This window comes from Microcebus murinus, chromosome 12 (assembly GCF_040939455.1).
Source record: "Microcebus murinus isolate Inina chromosome 12, M.murinus_Inina_mat1.0, whole genome shotgun sequence".
In the NCBI taxonomy this organism is placed as follows: domain Eukaryota; kingdom Metazoa; phylum Chordata; class Mammalia; order Primates; family Cheirogaleidae; genus Microcebus; species Microcebus murinus.
The window spans coordinates 73,369,524-73,390,960 of record NC_134115.1 but is presented as its reverse complement, the minus strand read 5'-3'; the positions used below and the strand labels follow the sequence as shown (position 1 = coordinate 73,390,960).

Sequence of the window (21,437 nt, the reverse complement as noted above, 5' to 3'; positions counted from 1 at the left end):
TTTGGATGGCATTTTCCCATACCAGACATGGTCAAAGACTAGATTAGATACAGAGTTATCAAGTGACACTTCAATAAACACTGAAATTCAAGGAGTCCTGGCTGGTGGAGTTTAGATTAGGTATAATATCCTAAATTAGCACAAAAAGCTATGAAATTATTAATACCACACATTATTATATGTTAACTTAGGTAAGTACACATTCTTTGCATTAGTATTCATATTATTAAAATCAGAATCAGCAACACGTTAAATATAGAATCAGACTTTCTACCATTAAACCCAACATTGATCATTAGGTTTCAGTAAAGCAATAACAATTATAATTATAGCTAATATTTATTAGATAATTCTTATTTGCCAGACACTGTTCTAGGGCTTGCCATGTCTATAATATAATCCTAATTATGCCAATTATTCTCATTTGACTTAGTTAAATCATTATTATCATTTTATAATAAATAAGTCACTTGCACAAAGTAATATTTGAACTTATGCTATTATTATTATGTCATAGTCTGTGCTCTTAATTATACTACATTATTATAATATCTCTAGCATAATAGAAAGATACTGTCTCAAGCTTGGTTCCCTAAATCACATCACATTAATGTTGTTACTTTGAATTTATGTTGGCTTTATAGATTTAAGTTGAATTTGTAGGTTTGTTTTGGATTACAGTTATATCAAAACTATACACATAAGTTTTATGTTTATACATACTTAAGTAGTATTATAATAAAAATTATTTAAGCCAGCACCAGGCATAAACAGGGTCCATGAAAATATTTTTTCTTTCAAAAGCTTGACAAGAATTCTTTACAGAAAAAGAAAATTAGGTGTAAAAAGATTATGTTGCTTTTCCAAAACCTGACAAAGCTAGTTAGTAGCCAGATAACAGTGAGTGCCCAGTAAATTGGCTTCCACCTGACTTCATTTAAAACGATATGCCCAGGAGTCCTTGTAATCTTTCTCTTTGTAAGGTTCTAAAAGAGTCTGATGTTACTGTGTTCTAATACCACTAGATCTCAACTGCTAATGGATGACAAAACTGACACAAGAAGAAACACAAAATCTAAGTAGCCATATATCTATAAAAGAAATTGAATTTAAACAAAACAAAACAAAACAAAAAACCTTCTCCAAAAGAAAGCTCAGATTGTTTCACTGGTAAATTCTGTCAAACATTCAAGGAAGAAATAACAACAAAATTATGCAAATATTTTTCAAAAATAAAGGAGGAGGAGGAGGGAGCACTACCCAACTTGCTTGAGGAGGCTAGCACAATTCTAATACCAAAAACCCAATAAAGCCATTGCAATAAGGAAAACTACAGATCAATATTCCTCATGAATACTGATATAATAATCCTTTATAAAACATAAGCAAACTAAATCCAACAATGTAAAAAAATGGGTAATATATTATGGCCAAGTAAGACTTATCCCAGGAATGCAACGTAGGCTGAACTTTCAAAAATAAAAAAATAAAAAATCAATCAATATATTTCAATGTATTAACAGTCTATAGGAGAAAAACCACACGATCATTTTAATAGATACAAAAAAGTATTTGACAAAACTCAATATCCATTTATGATAAAAACTCTTAGCAAACTAGTAACAGCAAGGAACTTTCTCAAACTCATAAAGAGCGTCTATGAAAAATCTACAGTTCATACCAATTATTTCCTTAAGATTAGGAATAAGGCAAGAATGCCCACTTGTATCACTTCCATTCAACACTAGAAGTCCTAGCACTAAAATAATACAAGGGAGAGAGAGAGAGAGACAAAAAGAGAGAGAAAGAAAACAGAAAAATTGGAACAGAAGACGTAAAACTAATACTGTTTGTAGATGATATGGTGGTTTATGCAGAAAATCCCAGGTAGTTCACAAAGCAACTGCTAGAGCTCATAATTAAAATTAGCAAAGTAACAGTAGATGAGATTAATATTTTAAAAAATCAATTATTTTCTACATACTAGTAGCAAAATACTGAAAAATTACATTTGAAAAATTCTACAGTACTACTTATAGTAGTGCCAAAATACTAACAAAACAACTGTTAGAATTGTTCGTGTATCTAAGACTTCTATATTAAAAACTATAAAACAATGCTGAGAGAAATTTACCCAAGTAAATAGAATGACAGACCATATTAGCGGATTGGAAGATTCAACCCTGTTAGGTTGATAATTATTCCTAAATTGATCTATAAGTTTGATGCAATTCCAATCATGAAGGTCTTGCAAGTCATGCAAAAACAAGACTTTTGACTTTCTAAGAAAGTATTATATAGTTATAAGCAAGAAAGTGACTTTAGAATCATCACTCTGATTATAATTGGAAGAGGTTAAGACTAGAGGCAAGAATCTAGTCAGGGGGTTTGACACAGTAATTCAGATGAGATAGAACAGTAACCTGCCTTAGACAGTGGCAAATAGATTGAAAGATGAGGATAGATTTGAAAATCAAGTAAGAAGTAGAAGGGGAAAGATTGAATATAGAAAGTGGGAAGAAGGAAGTTATGGATTCTGATTTGGACACTGAGAAAAGGTTTCATTTATGCCATATTACACTGAGGTGCCTTAAAGACACCAAAAGGAGGTATCAAACAGACAGCTGGATATACAGATCAGTATAAAAAGATTGATAAAATTATGCACTACAAATACACAACATCTATGAACAATTTTACACCATCAAAACATGAATAATAAAACTTTGATGTACAAAAAGACATTGACAAAAGCCCCTGGGGGCTCTTAAATGGAGGAGTTTGAGTTTATATAGACATTATGCAACAAGCTCATCCTCATTGGCACTTAATCACAGGGTGGCTGATCCTTCACTCAAACTTAGTCAGCAGTTGGGAGAAGGGGTTCACCTTGCTAAATAATGGCTAACCTTTCTGTATCTTAAAAGTGATACTTTTTTCCTATGTTTGTATTTCTTTGACCATTTATATAGAAAGTTAAGATGGAAGGGAATTAAATGTTGGAGCTTAGACTGTGATTGAAAGACATTCCATTTGATAGATGTCAACACATGTTGAGATTTCCTGTAAACCTTGTTTTACAAGGTTCCCAGGAGGATAGATACAGAAGTAAGTGAGATCATTCAAGTACCAAGCAGAGAATCAACAATTGTAGAAGTCGGAAGTTGTAGATAAATATGAATATGTGAGGATCACATCAGACTTTCTAGAAGCTCAACTGCCCTCTGCCAAACTCAATCCTTTATGCATAAAACTTAAGGAGTTCTGCCCATAGACTATGCTGAGTGTGTGAGAGGAACTACCTTATCATGTGCGCTGGAACACTGCAAGCCTTAGAAGCATGAGCTCCACTGCCAGATGGCCTGGGCTTAAATTTTAGCTTTGCTGATTGCTAGCTATATGACGTTGGGCAAGTTACTTTGCCTCTCTGTGCCTTAGCTTCCTAATCCATAAAATGATGGTAAGCAAAATACTGACCTCACAGTGTTACTGCAAGGTTTAATGAATGTATACCTGTAAAATGGTAAAAATAATCACTTGATAATTGTTCACCTGAAATTAGGAGCTATTCCCCCATTTTAGTGGTCTACAATGTAACCACAGAGAACATACAACACAGCATGATACATTCATGGAAAAATGAGGCCCAGAGAATAAACAAAACAGCACAGCATACTCAGGCAAGAAGGAGGTTCTCAATTAACATCCCCAGGACTCCACAGACTAACACAGACTCATCAAAGTCACTCCTAAATTTAAAGCAGCATTACAAAACAAGGCTCATTTTACCCAGACATCTCTGGGAGCCATGCAAATAGGCCCTTAGATCAGCTACATGACCTATTCTGCAACCACCTAAAACAGCAGTCCTAGAGTTTCTTTTAAAAGAAATCATATGGGCTTTTCAGTGGCATCTTTTCATTTTAAAAATATCAAATGACAGTGGGGCACTAGGCACTGGGAATATAGCCATTAACAAGACAGTCATAATCTGTGCATGTATGAAGCTCATGGTTACAGAGCGAGAGGGGACAAACAAATATTAATAATTATACAAAAAATAATTTAGTTGCAATTTTGGTAAGAATTTTATAAAAGGCAATATACTGAGTACTAAGAGAGTATCAAACCAGAGGCACCTGCTCTATTCTGGGATCAGAGAAAGCTTCTCTGAAAAAGTGGTATGTAAGCTAAGAGCTGAGGTAGGAATTCATAGATGAAGGAGGGAGGGAGCAAACAGAGAAAAGTATTCCAGGCAAAAGGAAAAGCATAAGTTAAGGACCTATGAAAGGTTCTGGAATTTTCTCATGATATTGACAGAAGTTATCCATCCTTAGCAACTACCCTGCAACATTCTAACATCCCACAGAGGGTTAGGATAAGAGATGCCATGACCATTCCACTGTACCTCACTTACTCCCTCCTAAGAAATGCTGCTCAAAGATGACAAATTGATCCAGTTTAAGTCCTAACTTGAAATACATACTTATATCATGCAAACTAGTTATATCTTTGCCAAGAAAATTAATTTTAAAAATAATTTTAATATGATTTCTACTGTCATAGAAAACAAACACCTTAGTCTTTGTCAAGAATTTGATACTATATTGTCTTAAAAATGCTTCAAAATTATCAGTGCATCTATTTTTTTTTTTTTTTTTTTTGAGACAGAGTCTTGCTTTGTTGCCCAGGCTAAAGTGAGTACCGTGGCGTCAGCCTAGCTCACAACAACCTCAAATTCCTGGGCTCAAGCAATCCTGCTGCCTCAGCCTCCCGAGTAGCTGGGACCATAGGCATGTGCCACTAATGCCTGGCTAATTTTTTCTATATATATTAGTTGGCCAATTAATTTCTTTCTATTTTTAGTAGAGACAGGGCCTTGCTCTTGCTCAGGCTGGTTTCGAACTCCTGACCTCAAGCAATCCGCCCGCCTCGGCCTCCCAGAGTGCTAGGATTACAGGTGTGAGCCTCGGCGCCCTGCGAGAATATATCTTTTAGTGTAACATTGAATCTTCAGTGCCTTAGTATAGTGTTTGCTACATACTAGTTTTAATAAATATTTTTGAAATGAATTAATGATTTTGTCATCTTTCTTTCTTTTTTTTTTTTTTTTTTTGAGACAGAGTCTCACTTTGTTGCCAAGGCGATAGTGAGTGCCGTGGCGTCAGGCTAGCTCACAGCAACCTCAATCTCCTGGGTTCAAGCAATCCTCCTGCCTCAGCCTCCCGAGTAGCTGGGACTACAGGCATGTGCCACCATACCCAGCTAGGTTTTTCTATATATATATATTAGTAAGCCAATTAATTTCTTTCTATTTATAGTAGAGACAGGGTCTTGCTGTTGCTCAGGCTGGTTTCGAACTCCTGACCTTGACCAATCCACCCGCCTCAGCCTCCCAGAGTGCTAGGATTATAGGCAGGCGTGAGCCACCACACCTGGCCAGTGCATCTAAAATACTCATAAGAGCCTCAAAATTCTTACTCTCCCCATTATTCATGTTTTTTTATTTACAGTTTACATTGAGTAGGTTTTTAGAACATACTATCAGAAAAGGATTAAAATTAATTACAATGGCATTCCATTCATTCAAATTGTTCCTCATGTGTTGACTAGTAATATTATTCAATCACATTTAAAAGCAGTTTTCCCATCAATGGGCATGATTTGACATGATGATTCATGCTTTGCATCCATAGTAAATAGAAAACCTGAAAATTCTGTTACAAAGTGAGTGATGTTAATATTTTTAACCACCTTTAAATTTATATAGTCTCATGCTCCTGATGGAATTTTCCAAGACTTAACAGAGTAGCAGTGTCTTATAACAAAGAATCTGTCCTAGATGCTGAAAATACAGCCCCACCTCAGTAAGTAAACTAAAGGCAGGCTGATCTCAGATTTCAGAGAACAATGTGAAAACTGCTCTGACCAAGGTCACCAGCTGACACTCCTCAGTCCTCTTCTCTTGGCCTCTCGCAGCTCTCCAGCTCTCGAGTTGTTCTGCCTTATTTGAAACACTCTTTCCTTGGCTACCACAAGATTGACATCCACTGCTCTGCTATTCTCAGTTTGCTTTGCTGGAGCTCATCACCCTGTTTTTGATCTTTAAAACTAGAGTTTATCAGTGTGTTTTCTTCTCATATTACGGTCTCACTAGATAATGCTCTCCTCCACCCCCATGGACCTGGTTATCAGATACCTATGCTGACAATTAATATCCAAATTAACATCTCAATAAATGGCATCACCATCTCCTGAGCTGCTGAAGCCCAAATCCTGCAAGTCACCCTTGACTCCAACAGTCCTTCGCATCTCTGTGCAGAGGAACTTGCAAGGCTGGTTCCATTTCAAGAACTCATCCTTGGCCACTGGTTTTCAAAATTATAAGTTTTACAAAGCTTCTGGTTTATATCACTGCTATACTTCTGAAGCTTGTAGAAAAAGATGAAGCATTCAGACAGAGATGTACTTTCTTTATGCACAGTGAATAAACTTTAACATTTTAAATGTGGTAATAAGTTAATATTACTTATTGCATACAAAGTATTATATAATATATAAATTAATACCTATATCTTCACTAGCTCTCAGGAAGGGAGGGCAGGTCTTTCTTATTATTGTGAAATATCTGCTCAAGGGAACATGATTTGAAGCTACTGTGTATGCCATTTTAATAGTTCTTCCATTCTGACTATTATTTTTAGGAATGGGGATGGTGAGTACTGAAAGTGGTATAATTGTTCCAGATGAGATGGTGAGTCAGTGACAATGTTGGGAGTATGAGTAACCTATTTTTATTCATCAAATGTAATATTTTAGAAACTGAAACAGGCTTAACAGACATCAAGATGATTTAAATTTCAGGACACTGGTAATAGGAGTAAACCTTACAATTTGGGGCCACAGTATTCATTTTAGAAAATATCCAAAAAAGGAGAGAGAACATTTTCCTGAGAAATGCAAAGGAATTAAAATTTTATATGGTTTTGATTATTATGGTCCCTTTGTAAAGCACAAAAATTTCCTTACTCTCCCAGGTATTTCTAGAATTTATATTCAGCTTCATTGATCTATTTATCTATTTTACAATTAATACTACATCATTTAAAATTCCTGTAGCTGAGTATGTTTTTATATTCAGGAAGGCAAATCCTTTATTATCCTTATTTTTCAAAACTGTTTTCTAGGCTGGGTGTGGTGGCTCACACCTGTAATCCTAGCCCTCTGGGAGGCTGAGGCGGGAGGATCACTCAAGGTCAAGAGTTCGAAACCAGCCTGAGCAAGAGTGAGACCCCATGTCTACTAAAAGTAGAAAGAAATTAATTGGCTAACTAAAAAAATATACAGAAAAATTAGCTAGGCATGGTGGCACATGCCTATAGTCCCAGACACTCAGGAGGCTGAGGCAGGAGGATCACTTGAGTCTAGGAGTTTGAGGTTGCTGTGAGCTAGGCTGACGCCATGCAGCACTCTATCCCGGGCAACAGATTGAGACTCTGACTAAAAAAAAAATTGTTTTCTAATTCCTAACTTCTATGGCAAAGCATCCAGTATTGCCATAGCATATTAAGTATGATATTAGATATTTGTTCCTAATAAACTTTCTTAACTATGTTAAAAATGTTTTTTTAATTGGAAAAGATGTCAAATTTTATCTAGAACTGAGTCAACTATAAACATGATATTTTCCTTTTTCATGTCATAAGTCACATTTACAGATTTCTCAGTGTTGACCCATCTTCCACTCCTATAGGTACTTCTCAATTTCTGTCACTGGCCCATCACCCTCTTTTTGATCTTCAGGTTCATCAATGGTCCTGGTACTCTGCTTTTCTCATGGTACCTTCTCACAAGATGATGATTTCATCCACCCCTGAATCTGATTAGCAGAGATGTGCAGCCTAATGTTTCCCTAATTAATGTCTTAATAAACGGTATCACCATCTTCCTGGCTGCTGAGGCCTGAATCTCAGAATTAGATTCCTAAACATTTTCTAGGATTTGGGGATCTTTATAGAAACACACTGCTCAGGGGATGGACAGATGTATGCCAGTCCCCAACATCTTCTTGCTCTACAATCCTTCTCTAAGCAATGAATGCAGACTACTAAAGAGTAGAAACTGTCCAGCACTGTGTCTTCAGCACCTCTGACAAAGCCTAACATACAAAAGGCAGTCAATAAATACTGAATGAATACTGAATGAACAAACTCAGTGAGTTCTCATGATTCTTTATGTCTACCCACCTGTTCTGTCCACCTGTCAGCTCAACCATCTACTTAGCACTGTGCATTTCCCCTGCCCCACCCCCTCCTGCCCAACCTAAGAAGAGCAGATGGCGTGCCTGCCCCTTTAGGACTGCATGAAGCACAGCAACAGTTCAAAGAGGGAGGGGGCCAACAATCCAACTAGAATGTTCACTAGATAAAAATCCTTTAACAAGTATGCACCATCTTTTTTATTTTTATTTATTTATTTATTTATTTAGAGACAGAGTCTCGCTTTGTTGCTCAGGCGAGAGTGAGTGCCGTGCTAATTTTTTCTATATATATTAGTTGTCCAATTAATTTCTTTCTATTTATAGTAGAGACGGGGTCTCACTCTTGCTCAGAATGGTTTCAAACTCCTGACCTCAAGCAATCTGCCCGCCTCGGCCTCCCAGAGTGCTAGGATTACAGGCGTGAGCCACCACGCCCGGCCTGCCATCTTTTTAAAATTTATTTTTATTTATTTAATTTTATTTCTGAGACAGATTCTCACTATGTTGCCCCAGCTAGAGTGCCATGGTGTCAGCTTAGCTCACAGCAACTGCTAACTCCTGGGCTCAAACGATCCTTCTGCCTCAGCCACGTGAGTAGCTAGGACTATAGGCATGTGCCACCATGCCGGGTAATTTTTTCTATTTTTGGTAGAGATGGAGGTCTCACTCTTGCTCAGGCTGGTCCTCGAACTCCTGAGCTCAAACGATCGCCCGCCTTGGCCTCCCAGAGTGGTAGGATTACAGGCGTGAGCCACCACGCCCGGCCAGTATGCACCATTTTTAACTGCAATAATTTAGACATTACTGAAAGCTGACTCAAAAAGCCTGCTACAATCTTCACCTGGTTCACTGGAGAAGCCTACGTGAAGAGGGCTGTATGATATCCAATTCATAACAAAATTGAAGAGTGAAGATATAGGCCTGTGAAATAAGTAGAAGCATATGAATATGTGAGTACATCTTCTAATTTTTCACAGGGGTTAAAGACTTTTCCTTGGCTTGTGTTAGGTGCTCAGCAATAATTAGCATTTTGGGTAGTCTGAATCTGATTCCTTCTTCCCTTCTTCCAGGTTGTGTGTGGGTGTATGTACGGAGGGTTTCTTTTGAAGTCCTCCTTTCTTGTTTTCTAGGATTCTTTTTTTTTTTTTTTAGTTGGCATTTCATTTGGTTTTAAAACCATTGGCTCAGCTGACTGAGAGCCAACGCACAACTAGAGAGTAACTATGCAGTGGGGTTCCCAAATCAGGCTGTGTATTGATATCATCGAGGGTTCTTGTTAGAAAATACAGGACTTCTACTTCAAGTTCTCCCCAAAAAAAAAAAAAAAAAAAAATACAGGACATGTTTCTTAGCTCAACTCTAGAGATTCTGATTCATTGATCAAGAGGCTGGACTTGGGAATCTGTGCTTTATCTAGTGTTTGCAGCTAATACGAGAATCTGCATTTGAGAATCATGGTTTACCTGATTTTTAAAGATGAGTACACTTTAATTAGCCAAGTATTTACTCTGGACATTTTGCTTTGCTCAATTCCAATTATTCACTAACATAAGTGCTATAATGAACATCTTTTTATATTAACCTTCTTATTTGCCTCTATGTCATTTTTAAAAATGCCTAGACATAGAATCAAAAGGAGAAACTTCTTTAGTTCTTTTGGTCAAATTGCCTTCAAGGCAGGATCCACCACAAACTGCTCCCATGTATAGTATATGCTAGTCTATTTCCTCTGCCTACATATGACAGCACTGTTTTTTAAAATCTTTGCTTAAAAGATCTGAATGAAGAAGTGAGATGACATCTGCAATAAGTTATTTACTGAAATGAGTTATTTTATAACTGTAAAAATACTTATTTATTCATTCAATAAATATTTCTTGAACAGTTATCAGGCCTTGTGAACAATGTGAGCAAAAACAAACATGGGTTCTTACTCTTGATTACGTAAAAAGTATCATTAATCCAATAACCAAATAAACCTAGTAAATGTTACTTATTATCAACACTGTGATGAGTTGTGCTATTAGATCTTATAAAGCAGAAATCTAACCTATTTAGAAATGTCAGAGAAGGCTCCACTGAGAATTGAAGTTAACAATAAAGATAACAGCACACACTGACATGGCACTTTTACTGTGTTCCAAGCTGTATTCTAAGCATTGACCTTTATGAGGAGGTACTATTATTAACTACATTTTGCAAATTAGAAAACTGAGTCAGAAAGTTTAAGAAACATGTCCATTGCCACATAACTAGTAAATAAAGGAGTTTGGATTGAAAGCAAAGTGATCTAACCCAGAGCCGGTGCTACTAATAATGATAATGTTCCGGAGCCCCTTGTGCACACCAGGCTCAGGGCTCCCTCTTCCGCCCCATCAGAAAGGAGTGATGCACTACACTACTCCAAAGGAGTAACACACAAGCTCTATGACAACCTGGAGCTCCTAAGAGCTGCAGAAGAATATTAAGGATGGATGCCTCCTCCTTCTTGCTTCCAGAGCGCCAACCAATGCTCCACGCCCCCAATCCCCCAGTACCTAAGTTGCTGGACAAGGAAGAAGGAGCATTTCCCCTGTTTTTAAATTAGTAATCCCAAATTCACTGGTAATCACCTCCATGTTACAACATATTTGAACATTAAGCATCACTATTTCATGATGGCAAGAGGAAAAAACCCAACCATTTCTGACTTTTAAACCTCTTATAATGAACCTACCTGACACAGGCCTGGTTCCCACAAACTGGCAGTCTATTTTTCTATTTATATTTAACACATTAGGCCTGAGAACACTAGGGTGGATTACTTTGAACACAGTGTAAGCTGACTCGGCATTAGAAATGAGAACTGTGAAGGCTTAAAACCAAAGATCCTTAATCCTTTGTCAGTCTGCCAAACTTTCTGAGAGTTTAAAGTATGACAACTTAAAGAAGTATGTTCCAGGGGGGAGGGGGACATGGGCAAAATATGTAACTTAACACTTGTACCCACATAATACGCTAAAAAAAAAAAAAAAAAAGCATGTTCCAGAGATTTCTATGAGGAATATTTACTCACTTTGGGCCCTGAATGAGTGAACTAAATTCTGTAACAGATTGTTGAGCAAACACTCACTACTCCCACAAATAAAGTATAGGAATCTTCACTATCCAGATGCTCATTAACCATGACTCTATAATCATGAGACTGTGGAGAGAAGCAAAAGCTGTCATACACAAAAATATTCATCAATAAGTTGACCAGTCCCCACTCAAACTCCCCCCTAGTTCTGATTCTGCAAACCCATTTGTCACTCTGATTTTCAGATGCTGCAAACGTCAAACTATAAAGCAGGATGAATGTAAACGGAAACTACAAACTGCCAAAGATGCAGGATTTGGACAAGTCACTGAAAAATGCTAGAGAACTGCTTTAATCATATGCAAAGCCATTTTAACAAATGAATGCCTAGCAGAGCTAGACCAGATGCAATTAGACCAGAGAGCAATTGTGGAGAATTCTCAAGGATGATACAATAGGTACTTCAAAAGAGAACAAATTAACTCTCTAAGAACCAAGGCAGAGCCTTGGGAAAACTGAAGAAGCAAAAGAATATTTCTGTAAAACATCCCTTTCTTCCTGACCTAGCTGAAGAAAAAGTAACTGGTAAAGGATACTGCATTATGTTCTTATGTAATTTTGTCAGAAAAACTATGTCCCCAAAATGAGCACTCAAGTCACTTCTTATTCATTCTAAGGATTAATACAGTTTCGATTACATAAATTTTGTTAAATATTAAATTTTAAAAAAATTCTCACGGGTTTATTTTTCCAAATTAAAGCCTGTGCAGTATCACTATTTAAAAAAGAATACGATTCTAACACATGCTACAACATGGATGAAACTTAAAGACAGTATGCTAATGTAATAAACCAGATACAAAAAGATAAATACCATACGATTCCACTTATATAAAGGTACCTGGGATAGTCAAATTCAAAGAGACAGTAAGTAGAATAGTAGTTACCTGGGGAAGTTATTTTTTTAATAGGTACATTAAATTTTCAGTTTGAGGATGATTAAAAAGTTCTGGATATGGAGGATCGTGGTGGTTGCAAAACAATGTGAATGCACTTAATGCTACTGAACTCTACACTTAAAAATCATTTAAATGGTTAAGTTTTATGTTATACTGGTATATATTTTGCACAATTTTCAAAAACTCATAGTAAAGCAGAAATAAACTGTAACTCCCTTAACTCAAATTTTTAAAAAAGCCTGTGTTGTCAAGAGTTAATTCAGCAGCCTATGGGTGCTCAAACCCTGTAAATTCCAGCAAAGGAGAACTGGCCCATGACAGGCTCCTGGGAGATAACCTCTGAGTTCATGGAATGTCTTGCCTGATAGGGAGTATTTTTGTATGCCTGTGGCCTTGAGCCACATTCTATCCATTTGGCCACTGAGGAGATGGAGACTGAGTAGCTCAGTCACTCAGGTGCTGCATGTTTATGTGACTGACAAATAAAACTCTGGATATCAAGGCTTAGGTAAGCTTCCCTGATTGGCAATACTTTTTGTCACACATTGTTGCTGGGAGAATTATTCCTGCTGTGACTCCACTAGGTGGGCATACATGGAATATTATACCTGCTTTCTCCTGGACTTCAACCATCTGCCTTTTCCCTTTGCAGATTTTAATCTGTATTCTTTCGCTGTAATAAACAATAACTGCCAGTATAACAGATTTCTGAGTTCTGTGAGTTCTTCTTAGTGAATCACTGAGCCTGAGGTGACCTTGGGGAGCCCAACACAAGGCCCTAATCAAGTTCCCTCACTATCTATGATAAAATTTTTAGCTCTACTTTAAGTGAGTTCACTTTAAATGCCCTTTCAGTACTAGTTATCCTCAGCTAACATGGACCTCCATTACACAGCCTCATAAATGATCCTTAGAAAATGAGTAACCAGGAGTTCAGACTTGCTACAAAGTTGTTCTTAGCCACAGTGCTTTACCACAGGTGTCTGCTGCTGAACTCAGGGTGGCTACTAGGTACAATGCACTAGAGTGTATGAACTGTTTACCTGTCAATAGATGTTCATTAGTGTGGATTTAGGTTCTGCCTACAGTAACATTCTCCATCAAAGACTCCAAATAGCCAAGAAGACATGCCAATTTATCGACATGGCTTCTGAGGCCCATGAAATCTGGGCCCTGCCAGACTTACCTCTCAAGCCTAATTCCTTTCTATTCAAACGCTGAGCTTTAGCTGCATGAAACTAACTCAAGTTTGCCAAACTATGGTATCTCAACTCTAGATCTTTGCAAATGCTGCCATTTTTTTGCCTGACTAAAGACCTTTTTACTCAATCTTTACAACTTGCTTTAGAAGGGTTTCTCACTCTCAGAGCTATCGACATTCTGAACCAGATCATTCTTTGTTGTGGGAGACTGTCCTGTGCACTGTACTATGTTTTACAGTGCCCCTACCCACTAGATGCAGGTAGCACATACCCTCCAAGTTTCAACAACCAAAAATGTCTCCACTGTCAAATGCTACCATCCCCCATCCCCATTTGAGACCACTGATTTAGAGTCACTTCTGCAGCTCTTCCCCTCTCCCCACCCAAGGCTTAATTAACTGCCTCCATGATTTGCTCCCCTGGCACCCTACGTCACCCTACGTCACCCTACTTAAATGTCCACTCCTACCACAGTGGTAGCTCCTTGAGCACAAGGCTTATGGTTTTAATAATAACTACATTTTCAGCTCCTCGACCAGTTTCCAACATATAATGAGGCCTCAGTAGATACTTGTAGACTGACAAAGAGGATATGATTAGGCTATGTAGAGTGGGAAGCTGATAAAGGAAACAGTAAGTGAAGAGAAGAAGGTGGGAAGTTCAGGATGTATAGAGAACACCAAACACTTTCATTTGCTTGAAAATACAGTAGGTTGAGGGAAGGAGCAAGATAAGAGTTGAGAAAAATAGGTTGGAATAGCATGGAAAGTTATAAAGGCCAAGCTAAATAGCCTGAACTTTACTGGGAAAGAGAAATGAGGAGATGGAAATAGATAACATTTATTACCATCCTTTCCACAATCCCATTAATGAATTTATATATTTCTCACACAATATAAAAGTGTATATTTAATTACCATATTGAATGAAATCTCTTCTTGACATCTCTGAAAATGAAATACTATATAAATCTGGCCATTCAGATATTTGATATTATGCTTATATTAATCTACTAGAGCTGCTATAACAAAATACCACAGACTGACTGCCTCAAACAACAGAAAGTTACTTTCTCACAATTCTGGGTGCTAAAGGTCTGAGATCAAGGTGTCAGCAGGGATGGGTTTTTCTATGTCTTCTCTCCTTAGTTCCTAGATAGTTGTCTTCTTCTAGTGTCTTCACATAGTCTTCACTCTGCGTGTGCACGTCTGTGTCCAAAATTTCTTTTTATAAGGATACCAGTCAAAAAGGATAAGGGCCCAGCCTAAAGACCTCATTTTAACTAATAACCTCTTTAAATAATTTATTCCCAAATACAACACAATTATTAATATATTCAGAGGGTTAGGAGCTTAACATGTGAAGTTAGAGGGAGGAGGACACAATCCAACCTGTAACAACATTGTAAAACATTTGGGGAAAGAAAGATGACAAAATAGGCCAGGCGAGGTGGCTCATGCCTGTAATCCTAGCACTCTGGGAGGCCGGGGCAGGCGGATTGCTCGAGGTCAGCAGTTAGTTCAAAACCAGCCTGAGCAAGACCCGTCTCTCCTAAAAATATAAAGAAATTAACTGACCAACTAAAAATATATATACAAAAAATTAGCTGGGCATAGTGGCACATGCCTGTAGTCCCAGCTACTCAGGAGGCTGACGCAGTGGGATCGCTTGAACCCAGGAGATTGAGGTTGCTGTGAGCTAGCCTGACGCCACGGCACTCACTATCGCCTTGGTAACAAAGTGAGACTCTGTCTCAAAAAAAAAAAAAAAAGAAAGAAAGAAAGAAAGATGACAAAATCATTAATTCATTTCGAAAATATTTATTAAAACTAGTATGTAGCAAACACTATGCTAAGGCACTGAAGATTCAATGTTACACTAAAAGATATATTCTCGCTGGGCATGGTGGCTCATGCCTGTAATCCTAGCACTCTTGGAGGCCGAGGCGGGCGGATTGCTTGAGGTCAAGAGTTCGAAACCAGCCTGAGCAAGAGTGAGACCTCATCTCTACTAAAAATAGAAAGAAATTAATTGGCCAACTAATGTATATAGAAAAAATTAGCCGGGCATGGTGGCGCATGCCGGTGGTCCCAACTACTTGAGAGGCTGAGGCAGGAGGATCGCTTGAGCCCAGGAGTTTGAGGTTGCTGTGAGCTAGGCTGATGCCATGGCACTCACTCTAGCCTGGGCAACAAAGTGAGACTCTGTCTCCAAAAAAAAAAAAAAAAAAAATATATATATATATATATATATATATATATATATATATATATATGTATATATATATATATATATTCTCTGTCCTCACAGAGCTCACAATCTAAGAGCATGAAATCTAAACAAAACAAATAATAATAATGATGTGGGTTATGAAGGGGAAGTGCAGGCTGCTGAGGAGCACAGAGAAGGGGTAGCTAACTTAGGCACCAAAGAGTCAAGGAAAGATTCCTAAAGAAAGGACAGATGAGTTCAGAGCAGAAGGGTAACAATCATTAAATTACACAAGGGCAGAGAGAGTGAGAGTATTCTAAGCAAGAAAGGGCATGGAACTCTGAGAAACACAAAATTCAGTATAGCAGGAACACACCATATCCAACGATCACAATGTTTGCTCAATTCAAACTATATTCCTTTCTAGGTCACCCATACTATACAAATTTGCCAGCCTGAAAGTAAGTATAATTTTGGCTAACTCAAGTACACTCTACTACTTGCTGCTCTAAAGGGTCTTCAGTTAAGATCAGGAGAGTTAAGAAGGCTTAGTGTATTCAGTATATCAGTATATCAACAATACTCAAATCAATAAAAGCCAAGTTCTAAAAACTATAGCCATTATTCTTCACAATTCACTAGTAAAAAACCGGTATATCATGAACGAAACATTTCTCTAAAAAAATTAAATGCTAAGACAAATCTTTCAGGAATATGGGACCTAAAAAGAAACAAGCAAAAAACAATGACAAAAGTGTTACCCAGATGGAAGCCTACCCTCGCAATTCATCTCCATGATGCTCTATAAGTAGAAAAGCTCCCTCCTGGCACATAGCAGCACAAATACTAAATGTTAAAAGTGACATGTTGGCCGGGCGCGCGGTGGCTCACGCCTGTAATCCTAGCTCTCTGGGAGGCCGAGGCGGGCGGATTGCTCAAGGTTAGGAGTTCAAAACCAGCCTGAGCAAGAGCGAGACCCCGTCTCTACTATAAATAGAAAGAAACTAATTGGCCAACTGATATATATATTAAAAATTAGCCGGGCATGGTGGCGCATGCCTGTAGTCCCAGCTACTCGGGAGGCTGAGACAGAAGGATCGCTCAAGCCCAGGAGTTTGAGGTTGCTGTGAGCTAGGCTGACGCCACGGCACTCACACTAGCCTGGGCAACAAAGCGAGACTCTGTCTCAAAAAAAAAAAAAAAAAAGTGACATGTTTCGAAGGGATGAGAACATTTCCATTTCCGTGTATTTTTCTGCTGTCTTAATAAGTAACAAATATCAAATATAAACATATCATTTCATATAAAATAAAGTACAAAATATACACATTTTAATAGAATATGTAACATGAAAAGCCACACCCTGACTTAACTGTTTATTCCTTTCCAGTCTTTTCAATCTTTTCCCCATTCTCTCTTACTAGTGTTTAAATTCTGCTTTCACATTAAATACCTAAGCTCATGCGTAAGTGAAGCAATTACCATACAATCAAAAGGTGAATATAGGTAGTATTGGGAACCTGCAGTAAAACACACCCATGTCCACAGGGTTACACTACAACCATAGACTAAAACCTACGAATGAAGCTGAAAGGATCACGGATGACTTCGCAAGATACTATCTGAAGTCACAAATGTCCAGTACCAACAGTCCTTGAGGTTTTATAGGTACCTCTTCAAGAGTCAGAGTCCCTCACATTAATGAACTCTCTTCAAGAGTCAGAGTCCCTCACATTAATGAACTGAACCCTAAGCAGAGTTTTTGATTGCTGGGGCAGTCTTTTGATTTCAGAAATATTACACCTAAACAATAAGATTAAAAATTAGACTGCAACTGGGTAAAATTTATTTTCCAAAGACTTGAAGTTTCACTGCTTTTAAAAATGGAAACATCTCTGTTGAAAAGAACTCCAGGCAAAAATGAGGGTGGCATATCCTCTAGTGTTTCCTTGGCCAGCTGCTTTCCTGTATAGCAGGAAACGTGTATATTGAAAGACAACACATAGAAATGTGTAAGTTGCAGAGTTTGACATGCACTTAAGAAAATTAATCATTTCTACTGACCCTGACTCTTCAGAATGGTGGAGTAGATTATAAAACTCTAGCTTTTAGTGTGATAAACTAGGATTCGACAATTGTGGGCTGCACACTAAATAGCCATGTGACTTTCAGCGAATCCCTTTACCAATCTTTATTTATTTATTCATAACTGAACCATTAACCAAACACCTATTCTCTTTCAAGCACTGTGCTCAGTGCCAGAAATACAGCATTAAATAAGGCAGATGTGGTCCCTATTCCCACCGAGTTTAAAGTCTAGCTAGAAATGCCTAGAATTAAACAAGCAATTACAAAACAGCATAGCATGAATTATAGTGTAGAAGTAATGAGAACTCGGAGTTCTTCATCAGTAAAATAAAGGGGTTGAATAGTGGTCTCTCAGGGCCCTCTCAGATCTGACATCCACTTCAAGTCTAACAGTACAGAAAATTTTTAAAACTTTTCAAGTCACTAAACACTTTCCTTCCATGTTATAGTAAAGAAGGCCACAGAGAAGAGACAAGGCTTATCACTCACATCCTTTAGTTAATGGGCAAAATAGCAACATAAACATAGAGAAAATAGAAATTATTATAGGAAAATTCATGTTCCAATGACCTAGTATTTCAGCTCAAATCTCTGATAATCATTTACAATAAGCTATTTCCACGACAGATATTTCATATATTAATTAAAAAATAAATATTAAGGATCTTCTATGTTCAATAAATTGTGCTAGATGATATAGTACAATAAAAATAAATCATATATAGGTATTAAGAAGCTCAAGAAGCTCCCAGCTTAATAGTAAAGCTAATGAAGGAGTTAAGCACTTCATAGAATTCTTAGTCAAACATCAAAAAATTAGTATTGCACAAAAAACACCATATAACCAAGGTGTTTACAAGATCTAACCTATTCAGCTCCACTTATATTTAATGGTTAATTTTTTACTCAGATGTATATGTGAAATTGATGGTTATTTCTGAGTACCCATAAAATGTTAAGAGGTTTTAATAATATTTGGACCTTTGGTTTTTCCAAAAGATGTGTCTATAATGTATAATGTTTTGCTTTTTTTTTTTAGTAAATGGGCTGAGAAGTTTGGGTTGTTGCTGGCAGGAATTCTCTGGGTGAGTACTGTTCAGGCTCCCCAGAGCTTCAATCAGCTCAAGATGGACACAGGTCATGAAGAATGCTTGATTTAGGATGCCATCTCTGTGTAGCAAACTATCTGAAGCCTCAGAATTTCATTCTACACTACCAAAACACCAAGATGAAGTGAGAATCTCACAAAGCAAACCATGTAACTTTCCAATTTCCCTCTATTTTGAGTAAAATTAAACTCTCACCATTTTGCAGATGTTAACTACACTAAACTCCTCAGCCCCAAAATACTACCAAATCAAGGAAATAGTAAACTGCAAAGAATCATCACTTTCAAGTTTGAAAATATATTAAATTATCCTATAGCAAAAGAAAAAGACATGCCTCCTAGGTACACCCTACTTGTGTTTGCAATCTGATATAACTGGAACCCACCTCTCAATGTTAAATGGGAAGGTTTGCTAAGCATCTAATATAGTACTTGGCACTTCGCTAAGAAGAAAAGAAGCAGATTCCTGAATGGCCTGCAAAGCCCATTCTAAACTCACTCCATTCCAACGTCTCCAAACCATATCTAAACTAAAATCTATTAACATATTTTGGATGACAGCTCTCTTAATATTATCATGTATTTTGTTGCTAAAACTTTTTTTTTTTTAAGATAATGGTCTTTATTGGAAAATAAAATAAAACTAGCATTTACAACTTGGAATGGACATAAATTGTAATTTCTTGAACAGCAATGTTGATGGTTGTGCTGAAGTCCACAGCCACAGCCTACTCTGCAGACTCCAAGTCATGGTTCAGAAGGTTTAAAAACAGAGAGTCCAAAGATGCTCCCTTGGTAAAGGTTTCTTATTAAAAATCTGTGTGAACAGTGACAGCCTAACACCCATTGCACTCTAGTACCATGCAGACAACGCTAAACCAACATACTCAGGCATGCCACCAGGGTGTGTCACCATCACCACGGGTCAGAGCACACGGAAGTACGAGAGGACCATCCTACCAGTGGGGCTACATCTCAACAGTTTATCCTTCACTCATTTTTCTGCACATCATCCTGAGGTAAACCAATTTTAAATGTGTCTGTTTTCAGTAAACCAGCTAGGACAATTTATACTAAACAAATTGAACTAGAACCCATTTGAATAGGTTTTGAATTTGTTTTTTCATTTTTCATTTTTAATACAAATGCCTGACTGTGCTCAATCGTCAAGCTGCATGCATGAAAAACTGGCCAGCCCAAACAGTGTATTAATCATTAGCAAATGGAACTTTAAGGAGTCCTTATCATTAAGGTAGTACAAGTATTTATATTGTAAAACTGATGTGTAGCTTGATCTTTAGGGGACAGGACCACCAACCAATACATGCAGATTTTGCGTGTGTGGACAGAAGGTACTTTTGACATTCAGTTTTGCTATATAGAAACAGAATGAATAAATGAACTTTTTTATTTTTTTGCAAGAGGTAAGTAAAAGATTCAATTTGATTCTTCTAGAGGGGGGAAAAAGGAGTTGAAAGTAGGTCTTCATTTTGCAGTCATCATCTGTACGAATTCTTCATAGTTGACTTGTCCGTCTCCACTCCATCAATATCTGCTTCTCTGATCATTTCATCTACTTCTTCATCTGTTAGTTTTTCTCCTAAGTTTGTCATGACGTGACCTAGTTCTGCTGCGCTGATGTAACCATTGCCGTCCTTGTCAAAGACTCGGAACGCCTCACGGATTTCTTCTTCGCTATCTGTATCTTTCATTTTTCTAGCCATCATAGTAAAAAATTCTGGGAAGTCAATGGTGCCGTTACCATCAGCATCCACTTTGTTGATCATATCCTGCAATTCGGCTTCTGTCGGGTTCTGACCCAGTGACCTCATGACAGTTCCAAGTTCCTTTGTTGTGATGGTGCCGTCACCATCTTTGTCGAATAGGGAGAAAGCTTCCTTGAATTCAGCAATCTGTTCTTCAGTCAGCTGATCAGCCATGGTGCAAGAGCGAAGGGAGGAAGAGCACAGGGAGCAAGGGCGGCTGCACCAGCGCAGGAAGGCGGGGCTGGGGCTGCCTCCGCGGTTGCTGGTGCTAACACGCGCTGTCTGTTGCTAAAACTTCTTTTCAGCATATTTGTCTCAAAGCAGAGATGTGTTAATACCCTGTAGGTACTTAATACACAATAACTGATAATTATTTCAATAAAAAAGTTTGAGAAATTAGTATATGCATTCACAAAAAGCAGAATGTGAACAGTCATTTCTAATAGCCAAAAAACTGGGAACAACCCCCAACCACGAGAATGGATTAAAAATCTGTTGTATATTCATACAACAGACAATAAAAAAAACAATATATTACTGATACACACAACTACAACGAATGAACTTCAGAAATACTACACTCAGTGAAAGAAGCCAGGCACAGAATATATATTGTATATTCCAGGTATATGAAATTTCCAGAATAGGCAAAACAATCTATGAGGACAGGAGTCAGAACAGTCGCTACTTGTACAAAGTGAGTATGGACTAGGATGGGGCACCAGGAAACTTTCTGGGGTGATGGACTGGACATATTCCACATTTGATCTTGGTTGTGTTTATGA

At 37.6% G+C, this 21,437-nt stretch overlaps 2 protein-coding genes across 3 annotated transcripts in view; both read right to left on the bottom strand.

Annotated features, from left to right (window-relative positions):
- Positions 1-21,437, bottom strand: part of KIAA1958 (KIAA1958 ortholog) — a 176,486-nt gene that overhangs the window by 116,892 nt on the left and 38,157 nt on the right. The gene's annotated exons all lie outside the window — the stretch shown is intronic.
- LOC105873726 (calmodulin-alpha-like) lies at positions 19,990-20,896 on the bottom strand. The gene is given in 2 exon segments (XM_076008938.1): positions 19,990-20,428; positions 20,431-20,896. Coding segments are annotated over 2 exon segments (453 nt in total). The 5' UTR covers positions 20,827-20,896; the 3' UTR covers positions 19,990-20,371.